The 14,041-nt window shown below is 50.6% G+C and overlaps 1 protein-coding gene across 1 annotated transcript in view; it reads right to left on the bottom strand.

Moving 5' to 3' along the window:
* Nucleotides 1-12,542, bottom strand: part of LOC102835428 (absent in melanoma 1 protein-like) — an 18,137-nt gene extending 5,595 nt beyond the window's left edge. The window contains exons 1-14 of the mRNA XM_006862384.1: nt 10,080-12,542; nt 9,610-9,657; nt 9,412-9,524; nt 9,128-9,257; nt 6,815-6,954; nt 6,193-6,319; nt 5,938-5,973; nt 5,510-5,646; nt 5,226-5,352; nt 4,859-4,998; nt 4,643-4,769; nt 4,414-4,446; nt 4,165-4,277; nt 1,309-1,438 (exon numbers count right to left, since the gene is read on the bottom strand). Of these exons, the coding sequence (XP_006862446.1) occupies nt 1,309-1,438; nt 4,165-4,277; nt 4,414-4,446; nt 4,643-4,769; nt 4,859-4,998; nt 5,226-5,352; nt 5,510-5,646; nt 5,938-5,973; nt 6,193-6,319; nt 6,815-6,954; nt 9,128-9,257; nt 9,412-9,524; nt 9,610-9,657; nt 10,080-12,542 (3,864 nt within the window). The remainder of the gene's footprint in view (nt 1-1,308; nt 1,439-4,164; nt 4,278-4,413; nt 4,447-4,642; nt 4,770-4,858; nt 4,999-5,225; nt 5,353-5,509; nt 5,647-5,937; nt 5,974-6,192; nt 6,320-6,814; nt 6,955-9,127; nt 9,258-9,411; nt 9,525-9,609; nt 9,658-10,079) is intronic.
* Nucleotides 12,543-14,041: the final 1,499 nt, after the last annotated feature.

The raw sequence follows: 14,041 nt of genomic DNA, 5'->3' as shown, positions 1-14,041 counted from the left end.
GGGGGGGGGCGCATAATCCTTAGATGCAGCTTGTGCCAGGCTGTTCTGACCTGGGGCCTGTCCACACAGTGTCCAAGTTCTACACACTCTCTCCCCTATATATGGCTCAATGTGTTCTCTCCATCTTGTCCTAGGTCTGGGACATCACCATGTCTTCTGGATCACAGTAGCAGCAACTTGTCAGTTTCTCTAGCTGACCTATCACCTCAGCAATGCTAACCTTCAGCCCTCTCTGAGAAGTAGTCCTTCCATATCTGCATACTTCTGTATCTAGGCATCCCATTCTACATTATTCTCTTTATGTTTATGTGACCATGGGTTCCTTGAAGGCAGAGCTGTGTTGAATTTTTTTCAGTGTCCAAGGAGCCTTAGAAGTGCAATGGTTAAACATTTGGCTAGTGGTTTGAACCCTTCAGCTGCTCCACAGAAGCAAAGATCTGGCAATCTGCTCCTGTAGAGATTACAGCCTAGAAAACACTATTGGACAGTTGTACTCTGTCATATGTCAGACGACGTATTGCATTAGGCAAATCTGCTGCACAGGAGCTTTTGCAAGTGTTGAAGAGCAAAGATGTCAGCTTGAGGACTAAGGTGCACCTGACCCAAGCCATGGTATTTTCAATAACCTCATATATATGCAAAAGCTGGACAGTAAATAAGGAAGACCATAGAAGAATTGATGTTTTTGAGTTATGGTGTTGGAGGAGAATATTGAAAGTACCATGGGCTGCCAAAAGAACCAATAGATCTGTTTTTGGAAGAAGTGCAGCCAGAGTGCTCCTTAGAGGCCAAGATGGCCAAACTTCATCTTTCATACTTTGGACATATTGTCAGGAGGGAACAGTCGCTGGAGAAGGATGTCATGCTTGGTAAGATGGAGGGTCAGAGAAAAAGGAAGACCCCCAACGGGATGGATTGGCCAGGTGGCAGCATCGATGGACTCAAGTGTGGCAATGGTAGTGGGATTGGCCCGGGATCAAACATTGTTTTGTTCTGCTGTGCATGGGGTTGCTATGAGTCAGTGCCAACTCGATGGCACCTAACAACAACAACAACTCTGTCATATTGGGCTGCTATGAGTAGGAATCGACTTGATGGCACCCAACAGTACAACATTTCACAACCTATCTCAGCAGGAGCTCAATAAATGTCAGGGGATTGAACTGGCTCTGACAACTCAGGGTCAAGGGGATCTGGTGGTTCTGAAGAAGACTGGCTTCTACCCCCACCAGCCTACTTTGTAATGAGAACAGGTTCTGTGCCCAGGATTTGTCCAACATGCCCCCCTGAGTAGACAATGACACTCACCAGGGGTACCTTCTGGAGAGAGCCCAGAACCGTGGAGGCTAGGCAGCCCATGGCTGTGAGAGTGGGGAACTCGCCCTCAGAGAGAATATGCTGGTCACCCTCAAAGTTCTCCTCATCAAACAGGATCCAGCTGGGGAAGGAGAAGAGGGGGAGTGTGCGTGAGCATGTGACCGTACCCCATTCTCAGGCTGCCCAGGAACACCTGCATGAAGAGTGGGTGTAGATTTGATGGTAATCCCCCAGTACAGGAGAGGCCAAAGGAAAACACACTGCAGCAGCCAGGACTGAGGTCAGACTCAAGAAAGGACTAAGTAAAACCAGACTGTCCCTGTGGATGGGAATTTGGCAACATCAAGTAAACTACAGGGGCAATTAAGTAATTTCAATTTTAGGAATCTATCCTAAAATCACATAGGGATGTGAGATGACATCAAGAACATCATACAGAAAGAAAACAAAACATCATTAAGAAGACAAGAAAGAAGGACAAAACCAAAATGGATTCCAGAAGAGACATTGGAACTGCCTCTCCAGCATAGAGATGCTAAAGCAAATGGAAGAAAAGAGGAGGTACAACAGCTAGACAAAAAACTACAAAGGGCAACTCTAGAAGACAAAGTCAAGTATTATAATGAAATATTCAAATACCTGGAGTTAGAAAACCAAAAGAGAAGAAAATACTCAGCATTTCTCAAGCTGATGAAGAACTCATGAAAAACTTCAAGCCTCAACTTGCAATTTAATGGATTCTACGGGCAAAATATTGAATGATGCAGAAAGCATCAAAAGAAGATGGAAGGCAAACACAAGGTCACTGTACCAAAAAGAAATGGTCGATGTTCAACCATTCAAGAGGCAGCATGTGATCAAGAGTGAATGGTACTGAAGGAAGAAGACCAAGGTGTATTGAGGGCATAGACAAAGAACAAGGCACCTGGAATTCATGGATTACAAATTGAAATCTTGCAATAAATAAATAAAGTACTGGAGGCACTTACTTATCTATGCCAAGAAATTTGGAAGACAGCTACCTGGCCAACTGATTGGAAGAGATCCATATTTGTGCCCATTCCAAAGAGAGGTAAAACAATGGAATGCTAAAATCACTGGACAATGTCATTAATATCCCATGCAAGTAAAAATTTCCTCAAGATATTAAAAAGTAGCTGCCAACAGTACATTGACAGGAAACTGCTAGAGGTTCAAGCTGGACTGAGATGAGGACGTAGGATGAGGGATTTCATTGCTGACATAAGATTGATCTTGGCTGAAAGCAGAAAACACCAGAAAGACGTTTACCTGTGCTTCAATGACTATGCAAAGGCTTTCAACTGTGTGGATCATAACGAGCTATGGACAACATTGTGGAGAATGAGTGTTCCAGAACACTTCATTGTGCTTATAAGGAACCTATACATAGACCAATAAGCAGTCGTTCAAAAAGAACAAGGGGATACTGAATGGTTTAAAATTAGGAAAGGTGTGCACCAGGGTTGTATTCTTTCACCATACTTATTCAATCTGTATGTTGAATAAACATGTTGAGAAGCTGGATTATGTGAAGAAGAACATGGTATCAGGATTGAAAGAAGATCCATTAACAACCTGCAAAATGCAGATGATAGAACCTTGCTTGCTGAAAGTGAAGAGGACTTAAATGACTTACTGATGAAGATCAAAGACCACAGCCTTCATTATGTGTTGCACCTCAATGTAAAGACACAAAAATCCTCACCACTAGACCAGTAAAGGACATCATGATAAATGGAGAAAAGATTGCAGTTGTTAAAGATTTCATTTGGCTTAGATCATTCATGTCAACATTCATGGAAGCAGCAGTGAAGAAATCAAACGATTTATTGCATTAGGAAAATCTGTGGCACAAGAACTCTTTAAAGTGTTCAAGAGCAAAGATGTCAGTTTGAGGATTAAGGTATGCCTGATCCAAGCCATGGTATTTTCAACAGCTTCATATTCATATAAAAATTGGACACTGAATAAAGAAGACCATAGCAGAATTGAGGTTATTTGAGTTATGGTGTTAGAGAAGAATATGGAAAGTACCACGAATGCTAGAAGAGCAAACAAATCTGCGTTGGAAGAAGTACAGCCAGACTGCTCCTTAGAAGCCAGGATGGCGAGACTCTGTCTCATACTTTGGACATATTATCAGGAGGGATTATTCCCTGGAGAAGGACATCATGCTGGTAACGTAGAGAGTCAACGAAAAAGAGGAAGCCCGCCAACAAATGGGCTGGCAGTGGCAGCAGCAAATGAACTCAAGCTTAATGATTGGGAAGATGGTGCAGGACTGGGCAGGTTCGTTCGCTGAACTGAAACCCACTCGACACTCGACGGCACCTAATAACAACAACAATATTCTAAAGATACTATTCAAAGCATGAAAGGACACCTGCATAAGGCTATTCCTTGCAGCATTGTTTGCAGCAATGTGATAACTATGGCGATGTAAGGGAAGAGTCTTTTCTTACGACAGATATAGATTGAATCATTTACTGGAGAAATTTTATGGTGGGTCTGGGAATTTTTACTCTACCAAAAAGAAAAAAAAAAAGTGGAGGAAACAAGATTGAGGTTTGCTATGCTGTATTTTCTAGGTATGTATGTTTTATATTGCCCATTAAACCCTTATTTTATTTTCTGCTTTTTAAAACTGAACAACTCAGGGCAAAACAGCCACGTTTCAAGGAGGCTAAGGGAAGAACATCATCTATTTACTGGAAAGAAAGACTCTTCTGCAACCTCGAATCTCAAGTCGAGTCAAGTGCTACATTGTAGATGAGTCCACCTGCCCCTCGGAGGTTTCCACCCCCACCCCCCGCCCCTAGCACTCACCTGCCACCGTGGACCCGGCAGGACTGGGGCTGGAAAGAGGGGGGCAAAGAGGCCTGATCATTCTCGAAGGAGATGTGGTCACCCAGGAAGTCGGGGCCGGAGAAAAGCTGAATCTGGGGGCAGAAAGGGGAGATGAGAGCAAAGGAGCGCGATAGGGAAGGGAGGCACACTGTTAAAGAAGGGGGAAAGGTTTGAAAGAAGAGAGGAGACTTAGCCTCCTACCAGCTTCCTACTAAGTCTCCTCCTTACCTTTGAAACAAAGTGCAGATTGTGCTCCCCAACCTGAAGGGAGGGACCAAAATTTCAAAACTTAAAAAGGTAACAGTCCCTAGCCTCAATATCTCTGATTTCAGACGCTTTCTCTCCCGGATCTGCATTAGCCCCATCCCTTCCCGAGCTACGAACCCCGCCCTTCCAGACTCCATCCCCTCCACAACGTGCGTCCCTTAGCTCCAAGTCCAGCTCCCGCGGCACACACCTGCAGGACCGGCTGCAGCGAGGCGAGGGCGCTGTTGCCCGCGCCCCAGTCGTCGCAGTTGCGGTACACGCCCTTCTCCAGCACGTACTGTTCTCCCGAGAAGCCCACCTCCTGATAGGCCACCCACCTGCGTGAGGGGCGGGGCGATGGTCGGCGAGGGCGGAGCTGGAACCTCCTCTGGAACCGCCCCCGCCCCAGGGAGTCGCGCTTACTCACACGCCGCTTAGCACATGGATGGCCTGTGTTTGCGGCCCGTGTCCCGCCAACTCCACGTCCGGTAACGCCTCGCTCACCTCCACGCCGGGCCCCTCGAAATCCATGGCCTCAAACAACACCACGGCCGGGTCTCCAAAGTCCTGGGTCCCAGGAGCAGTCAGGTCTTGGTCGGAGCCAGCTCCTCCCACCCAAGGGCAGAAACCCCTAGGAATGCTCAGACGCCGAGGAGATTCAGCCCACCCGCACCCAGGGAATTCAGTACAGCCTGGGGAAGCGCCGCAGGAGGAGAGAGGCTGGACTTTTGAGCAGTACAAGTTCGCCCCTTGCAGATTGTACGTGAGGGAAGCCTGGAATTGCACTAGCTTACCGTACGGATGACTCGCAGGGAGGCCAGCACCTCATCGTAGCCTCCCCAGTGTGACCAGTCAGCGTATTCCCCCTCCTCAAGCAAGTACTGGTGGCCCCGGAAGCCTTCCTTCTCATAGCCCACCCAGCTGAGGAAGGGAAAGATGGACAAACAGCCTTAGAAAAGAAAGTCCATAAATGAGTAAGACAGCTACCCCGACTCCCAGGTGCCCACATCACTCCCTGTCCCCAAAGGTAGAGACTGGTGTAGGGGATAAGGTAGAGGGAAGGATGCTGAGTCCTCACCAGCCCCCAAGGACCCGCAGGGACCCCACAGAGGCCAGGTGGGGGCTCTGGCTGTCCTCCGGGTGCCGCAGGTTGTAGATGTCTCTGCTCACTTCCCAACTCTGGCCCTGAAAACCTGGGGCTTCATACACCACAGCCTGTGGGTGCAAGAGTAGAGGAGTCGCTTTGGGGGAAAGTGGTCTGGGTCCAAGCACCCAATCAGGCCAGTAATGGATCTCTCCTGTATCAGCCCAGAGCCTCCACCCCTCATTGACCCCCAGGCCTTTGCCTCACTCAGATCCACTCTAACTTCTGACTTGGCCCAGTGAGCTCATCAGCTTCCATCCAACCAGACCCAACTTCTGAACCCAGTGCCCTCTCTCCAGCCTTCCAGTCCAGGCATGACAGCCACATCCTCCCCAGAGACTCTTTTTGACTGAGATTCTTACCTTGGGCTCCCCTGGTCGCTCCACACTGGGGCAGCCCTGCAGAAGAGACAAAGCTGAGACACCAGCCCAGAGGTGGGGAAGACAGATGGGCCGGGAACTCAGGATTCTCTTGATCCTGAGACCCCTGAAAATGGCAACCCATGTCCTCCCTCTTCTCCGACCCCTTGGACTAATCCAGTGTCCTCAGATCCCCATGCCCAGTGAGAGCCCCAAGGCCCTGCCTCTTCCTATAGACCTTGCCAGACTGCCCCTTACCAATGTCATGGGCTTCAGGGAACCCACGATGGGATTGGATGTGCCACAGGCTTCCAAGGTGGGGTACTCTCCAGGCTCCAGGATGCAGGGAGTGTCCTCAAAGGAGGGCTTGGGGTATAGCAGCCACCTGACAGACAGAAAAGAAGCTGTTGCACCTCAGACCCTAAGGGACACAGATTGGTGGACCGAAGGGAAGATTTTGAGCAAGTGGTCTCAAGAGGGGAATCTGGAGGATGTTTCAGGCCCCCATCATCTCTTGCCATGGCCACTCATGGATTTGCCTGCCTCTTCCCCCATTCATTCCTTTACCAAATATTTTGGGGACAATTACTCTGTGCCTGAACAGAGCAGACAAAATTTCTGCCTAGTGGAACTCAGATTTTCCTTTGAGCCAACGCTAGCTCATCCTAACCGAGGCATCCCTGCCTCCAGGAAGGCCTCTGTGACCACCCCGTTCCTGTGCTCCCCCACCTGAAGCCTGACACTCTGGATTGTCACTGCCTATTTGCCTGTCCCCACCAGTAGACCATGTGCTCCTTGAAGACAAGCACTGCCACTTCTGTGTCCCTTTATCCAACACAGTGAATATTAAGTGACAGATCCCAGAACAGCCCAGACTCACAGTCCTGTGGAGACAGTGAGAGATGCCACTTGCAGGGGCCTCCCTAAGCCCTGGAGGTCTTCCAAGGCCTTGGTTAGCTTCACCTGCTCCCCCTTGAGGTCCTCCTCAGAGAACAGGTTGATCTCTGGGATGCGGTAGTCCTGCAGAAGGAAAAGGATAGAAACTGAAATGTCAAAAAAACAAAAACCTTGGAGACCACCCCTATCTCCCCATGGTTTCCCAGGTGTGCCCAGGGGTCATTGGAAAACCTCATGGCCATTTTCCCAGATGTCAGGAGGTAGCTGGTGTTCTCTGAAAGATCTGCCAGGCAAGCCTGAGACCAAAGCCCTTTGAAGGTTCAGCAGGAACTGCTGAGGTACCATGCCCATTCCCCTGCCTCTGGGTGGTCTGCCTCTCTAGCTGGTATAAAGACAGGCAAGACTGACAGCTGCTGACATCTAACTCTGACCCTTCCTCTCTGCACAACTCCTGCCTTTGCCTAGACTGGCTTCTGCCTCCATCTAATCCTAGGAAGCAGCAGGTCCTCTGCACTCGGAATGCTTCTTCCTCAATAGGACCATTTTTCACTTGCTCATCCATCAAATGCTTATGAAACATTTACTGATTTCAAAACATTTTTTTCCCATGTCATTCATTTCCCCCAATGGTTATTATCGGGAGAAAGGTGAGACTTTATGCTCCCTCAAAGATTCACGGCCTCAGAAACTCTATACAGGGTCACAGTGAGTTGTAACCGACTCGAAGGCACGTAACAACAACTCACAGATGAGGGAGTACAGTGGCTCTGTAGGATAAACACTGGGCTGTGAACCACAAGGTCAGTGGTTCGAGCCCACCAGCCACTTCAAAGGTGAAAAAAATGAAGCTTTCTGCTCCCACAAAGATTCATAGCTTCAGAAACCCTATACAGGGTTGTTGAATCAGTACAGACTCGACAGCATTTAGCAACAGGCTCAGAAAAGTTCAGCAATCTTTCCAAAGTCACACAGTTTGTAAGTAGCAAATTTCAGAACAGACCATCATAGTTTTTGCTCATTATTATCATCCGGCACCTCCCACATGCCTGGCGCACAGTAGGCACACAATTAATATTGAAGGAATCAAATTAATCCAGGTCCAGCTGACTTCAAAGCCCTTGTTTTCTCTCTTGTACCTTGTTACCGCCCACACAAAGATGAATTTATTATGAGAGACTGACAATAAATTATCCACAAACATCTGTGTGTTTCTGAGAAGCTTTGAAAACTCCTGTCTTCTCCTTTGCCTGGCGGGGCCACTGCCCTAGTTAAGACTCATCATCTCTTGTCATCTCTCACCAGGAGGATTATAATAGCTCTGGACATGGGATAATTCATTCTTTCATTACAAAAAAAAAAAAAAAAAGAGTCTAATAGCCTCCAGCTCTTTCTTCCAGGTCTCCCTAGTACCAAGAAGGGTTTTTGGTCAAACTTAATTTCTACTGTTTACAAATTTGTGTTTGGAAAACAATAATCTTTTTTCCTTTTTTTGCTTTACAAATACAAAATTATAGTGTTGAGTATGCCTTTTCAAACCACACACACATCCCCTCTCAAAGTGAGCAGTGTCCTCACTACCCCTCAAAACTCAGAAGGGCCCCCTGGCCTGGAAAACATAGCCCTTCCCAGTCTCCAGGTCTGCATCTATCCACCAGAGAAACGTTTCTAAATCCCCAATCTGGTTATACGGCTTCCTGCTTCAAACCCAACCTCATATCCTGGCTTAACCATGAAGCCTGCAGGGCAGAGAGCAGGTCTTCTCCACCCACCTATAACTGGGCACAGTGCCTGCCACATAGCAGACGTCAGTGAGAATCTATGGACAAAAGAATGAGCAAATGCCCTGTGGCACCCAACTGTGACGGGCTTGAGAGCCTAGGCCCCGCATGGCAAGTGACTCTGATGGAGAGGGTCACAGTAAATCATCCCCCAATACCTGTGCGATTCAGAATCTTTATTATGATTCATCATCCCTAGACATCTCCCACCTGGTCTGTCAACAGCACCAGTTGGCACTTCCCCAGGCTGCTTTCCTGAACTGGGACTTGGCCTCGGCATACTTCCCAGAATCCCTTTCTTACCCACTTGGCTCCAAAGTAAGAAACATACAGGTCCATCTATAACTCAAACCCAGAGATGCAATTCTAGGCAACCAAGTCTACCTCCCTCCTCAAAATGGAGTGTCTCCTCCCTCTGACTGGCTCATGCTTCTTTCTCAGACTAGGATTCCAGATGGGAGGGCCCAGGGCAAACAGGACAACATTTGGTCTCCCATCAGCATCTTCAGCCCACTCACCTGGACAACCCTCCTCAGGGAGCCGATGACTTTGGGACTCCATGCTAGCTCTGAGCCTCGGAGTTCCACATCCCCTTCAGGCAGGACCAGCTTCTGGCCCTGGAACTCTGGCTTTTCATATAACACCCAGCTGTGAGCACAGAGAGCCCAGGGTCACTGGATGGGACAGAACATGTATCCACAGGCAGCTGATGGGAATTCTGCTAGGTTAACCTGGACACTTCTCACTGCTCCCCACACCCCAAGTTTACAACCAGGACCCCTACTGGGCATTCCCCACTCACCAGCCTCGAACCACCCTTACGGAGGCCACGAGGGCCCAGCCAGAGGCATCAGCAATGTCTTCCCAGACCTCAATGCTGCTGCCCTGACAGCTGGGCTCCGAGAAGAGGATCAGCTGGACAAGGCACAGTGGGGGTCCTCAGGACCTGTCTCCAGGCTCCTGGGACCTCTGTTCCCCCACCCCATCCCTACTCCCCTACCTTTCCAGGCCTGGTGTTCATCTTGCCCTGGGTCTTCAGTGTTGGGCTCTGAGAGGGAGGGGAGGGATCAGAAGTCTTATGGGGCTTGCCTTTCCTACAACTTGCTATTCCAGAAAACCCACATCCTCCCTATTTTTCCTGTACCTAGAAGGGGTTGGCCCATACAGGAGACTTGTTCTCAACCCCAGGGGTCTCAACCCTGTCCCAGGGGCCGCGTGCCCACCACTCCCCTTCCCCAGCTTCAGAGCCACCAAGCCCTTTGGAGGAAGCCATAGCAAAACCTCCTGCTGCCTGGACAGGGTGGTTGAAGCCCAAAGAGAAGTGGTGAGCACAATCTCTGAATTGGACCTAAGACCCAATCCTTCTACCTCCAGAAGCTCAGACTCAAGGTGCAATGTTCCTCATCCACCCAAAGTCCTAAACCCACTTGAGGCTGGGTACCCTCCCTTGTCCACCCAGATCGTACTCACCCACCCTTCTGGGGGTTGGGCTCTGGCGGGCTTCTCCACTGTCGACCTTCCACTGCATAGCAGGGACAACTGTCCTGGCCCCTTCTTGAGCCCTGGTGCACCGTGGGGCGTCAGAGCAGATAGTTTTGTACCCAATGGCTCCAGGGTGGGGGTCTCCTTGGCAGCAGGCATGAGACCCCCAAAGAGAACACTTCCTCCAAGACGGGAAGTGGGCCGGCTGCCGGCCTGTCCCAGCTCTGGGTGGGAGCCCTTGGCATCTGCTACATGCTGCTTCAGCATCTCCAGAGGGGAGCGGAAGTTCTGAGGAGGCTTGGCAGGGCAGGGGTCCCAGGAGGGGTTGGGCTCAGCTTTCTCCTTCCTGTGCTGGAGTTTCTCATCATCACTCAGGTAGGGGTTCTCTGGCTCCTCCTCCTCCTCCTCCAGTGCTGGCACCTCCTGGGGGCTGGGTCCCAGCATCCATGGCCCAGGCTGATCCTCCTCGATGGCAGGCAGCGTGGCATACATGGCCAAATAGGAGGAGCGGGGCGCTCGGGGTAGCCGGTGAGTGCGGAGGATCTCAGGGGGTTCCATGCTTCTCAGGGTATCCAAGAAAATCTCCAAGTCTGCAGTCAGGGCCAATTCATCCTCCTCCCTTGATGGCTCTGGGTGCATCTTGTCTTCAGTGGAGTCAGGGACAACCTGGGTCTTCAAGCTGGCTTCTGCTCCCAATGACACAGGTAAAAGGGGACCTCCTAGGTTAGGGGACACCTCGTCTACTGAGAATGGGGTAGGGAGGACAGCAGGGTCCTGTACAACCACTTTCTGGGTAGCAAATGGGACAGGCGAAGCACCAGAGTCCCGGACAACCTCTTTTTGGGTGGGCAATGAGCTGGGGTCACCTTCAGAGTCCTGGATAGCCTTTTCCTGTATGGGGGATGGAGCAGGAGCGGGAGCAACAGGGCCTTGGACAGTCTTTTTCTGGGTGAGGGGTGGGGTCAAGCTGCTTTCTGTTGGGGTGGAGGATGAACTAGGGCTACCTTCTGGACCCTGAACAACCTTTGTTGGTTTGGGGGCTGCGGCAGCAGGAGCCCCAGGGCCCTGCACGGCATCTTTCTGGGTAAGAGAGAAGGCAGGAATGTCTTCAGAGTCCTGAACAACCTTAGCACTTGAGGAGGGTGGAGCAAAAAACCCTTCTGGGCTGGGGGCAGCCTTCCTTTTTGTAGAAAGTGGAGAAAGTTGCCCAGAGGCCATGGCGACTTCATTCCTCACCACAGGCAGCAGGGTGGTAGCAGCTGGGGGCTGGTCCTTTTGGATAGAGGGCTGGTCATGGGGCACCCTGGGTTCAAGAGTGGGCTGGGTCCTGGGGTGAGTGGGTACCACTAGCTGCTCTGGTGGGGAGACGGTCTGGGTGTGAAGTTTAGGGGACGAGCGTCCTGGTGCTTGGTCCTGAGAAGTCTGGAGAGAAAGGTGAGTGGGAGTGGAGGCTCCCTGAACTCTAGAGGCCTGGTGGGTCCTGGCCTCCAGGGCTTTGCCCTGCTCTTGGTCTGGGTGGGCTGTAGGGACATGCTGGTGTTGAGGTTGGCAAACACTCACAGGGATGGCTCCAGGGTCTACAGCACATCTGTCCTTTGTCTCTGCTGCCCCAGCCTCAGGCAGCTGCCCCAGGACTGTCCCTCCCGTACCACCCAGACCTGAGCTCTTTGGCACAATGACTGTGGGCCTGGGAAGCCGACTGGCAGGTAGGCTGCGCTCAGGAGGCACAAGGCTGGTCAGCAGCTCCAGGGCCTGGCTGCGGCTGGGTGAGCCCTCTGCCTGGGGGCTCACCGCCACTGCCCGGATTGTGCGGACAGCATTGCGGCCTCTGGGCAGGGTCGCACCCGACTGCACCGGCTTCACAGACACAGAGCTGCTCACCCTACGGTCCATCTTCCCTGCCATCACTGTGGTAGTCCGCACAGTGCGTGTCACCCGCTGTTCCTCGTGGATTCGGGGACCCTGGCTGGCAAGACCCATACCTGGGTGAGGGCTCGGCTCACGGGGCCCAGGCAGAGGTACCAAGAACTCAGTTCTGGCTAGGGCTCCTGGGCCTGGGGGCTCAGTTCTAGGGGCCTGGGAGCTGCTGTCACTCTGGTCCATAGCCTCCTTCGTTCTCCCTACAGGTCTCTTCTCCTTGGGGGGTGGTATATACTTCTTGGAAAAGATGGGCCCATGGCTCTGAAAGCTTTTCAAGCCAGCTCCATCACGGGGACCCTGGTAATTCACACTCTCTCCTTCCCGCAGAGCAAAGCCGTTGACTTCCTCTTGATGATGGCTGAACTCAAATATCTCCTCGAAGCGGCTTTCCATCTGGGTCCCTGACACCAGAGACATCTTGTGAAAACGGTGCCTGATCTCTTCCTGGGCAGGAGGCCGTTGCCGCCACATCAGCGTGGCACTCACCACTCGGGCCTCGGCCGGGGCCGAGGGCCCACCTGCCTCCTCCATGTTGGGCCCCGGTAGCCTTGTCTCACTGTGGTCCAGCTCCCTGTAGGTGGTGCCAGGAAGAAGAGAGATGTGGATCAGAGGGTGGTTCCAGTGGCTCCCCACAGTACAGGATAACTACTCTCTTCAAGGTCAAGCAGGATGACCTTGAGCAAGTCCTCTGAGCTTTTGTTTTCTCATATGTAAAATGGGCAGTATACTCCCAACTCTGACTTGATTCATCAGGTTCCCTCATCCATTTCTCTCCCTGCTTGGGGTGAACCCCTAGGCCAGGGTTTCAGAGGACTACACCTAGAAGCAAAGAGAAGGAAGAGAACAAAAAGGAATATGGGTCTCTCTGCATTAATAGAAATAACAACCACAGCTATTTCTCACTCCAGAGGACTTCCTCTAAACGAAAGGGTCCAGGTGGCTCAGTGTTAAAAGCACTCAGCATTCTGAACCCACCAGCTGCTCAGGGGGAGAAAGATGTGACAGTCTGCTTCCATAAAGATTGACAGCCTTGGAAACCCCATGGGGCAGTTTTACTTTGTCCTACAGGAGTCCTGGTATGGTGCTGCAGGATAATACACTGAACCACAAGGTCAGAGGTTCAAACTCACCAGCTGCTCCTTGGGAACCCTATGCAGGGTCACTCTGAATCGGAGCCGACTTAACACTTAACAACATAGGGTTGCTATGAGTCAGAAACAACTCCATAGCTGTGAGTTTACTTCATGTGAAATGCTGTTCTAAGTGCTTTACAATTATTGTCCTATTGGATCCTAGAAGAGCCCCAAGAGTTTGATACCACAGAAAGAATAAATTATTAATGAATCATAAACAAACAATCATGTTTTACAGATGAGAGGGGCAAGGCTCAAAGAAATTATGTAAGTAGCGTATCCAGAGTCACACAGAAGCCGAATCTGGATTTAAACCCTGGCCCTAAAGTCCATGAGCTTAACCACTGTATCAAATTCCTTAAAGGTAAATTGAGGGTCGCCTCTGAGCAAACCCCCTTCCAAGACTAAGACTCAATGGGAATACATGCTCTGGTTGGTGACCAGTTCATCACCGATAAGGGAAAGTGAGGGAAAAACAGCAATGAAGCTGCGAGTTAAACCCTGCAACGTTCAATAGACTCCTGTGAACCCGGGTGGAGACCTGGTTAGCCAGCACTGTGGCAAGACCTGGGGACTCTTGGGCCCAGAGTCAGTGACATAGCCACAGAGGACTAGAGTGGAGAGTGAAGCGTCCAGCTGATAAGAAGAGAGGGCATATGCACAAGAACACCCACACATGCAGATAATACCCACTTGACCTGGCTTCAATGACTGGATGATCAGAGCTCAACTAAAAGAAGAAAGAAGAGGAAAAAAGAGTAATCTGATAGAATGTGATGAACTTGACCTACACCTATGGAAGCAGTAGCTCAAAAATGGGAATAAATCTTTACAGCAAGGATCATCCCTACCCCCTCCACACACAGAGTAGACAGGGATGGGCAACTTGGACATTGG

The sequence above is a fragment of the Chrysochloris asiatica genome, unplaced genomic scaffold (genome assembly GCF_000296735.1).
Source record: "Chrysochloris asiatica unplaced genomic scaffold, ChrAsi1.0 scaffold00047, whole genome shotgun sequence".
NCBI classification, from domain to species: domain Eukaryota; kingdom Metazoa; phylum Chordata; class Mammalia; order Afrosoricida; family Chrysochloridae; genus Chrysochloris; species Chrysochloris asiatica.
This window is presented reverse-complemented; position numbering and strand designations above follow the sequence as displayed.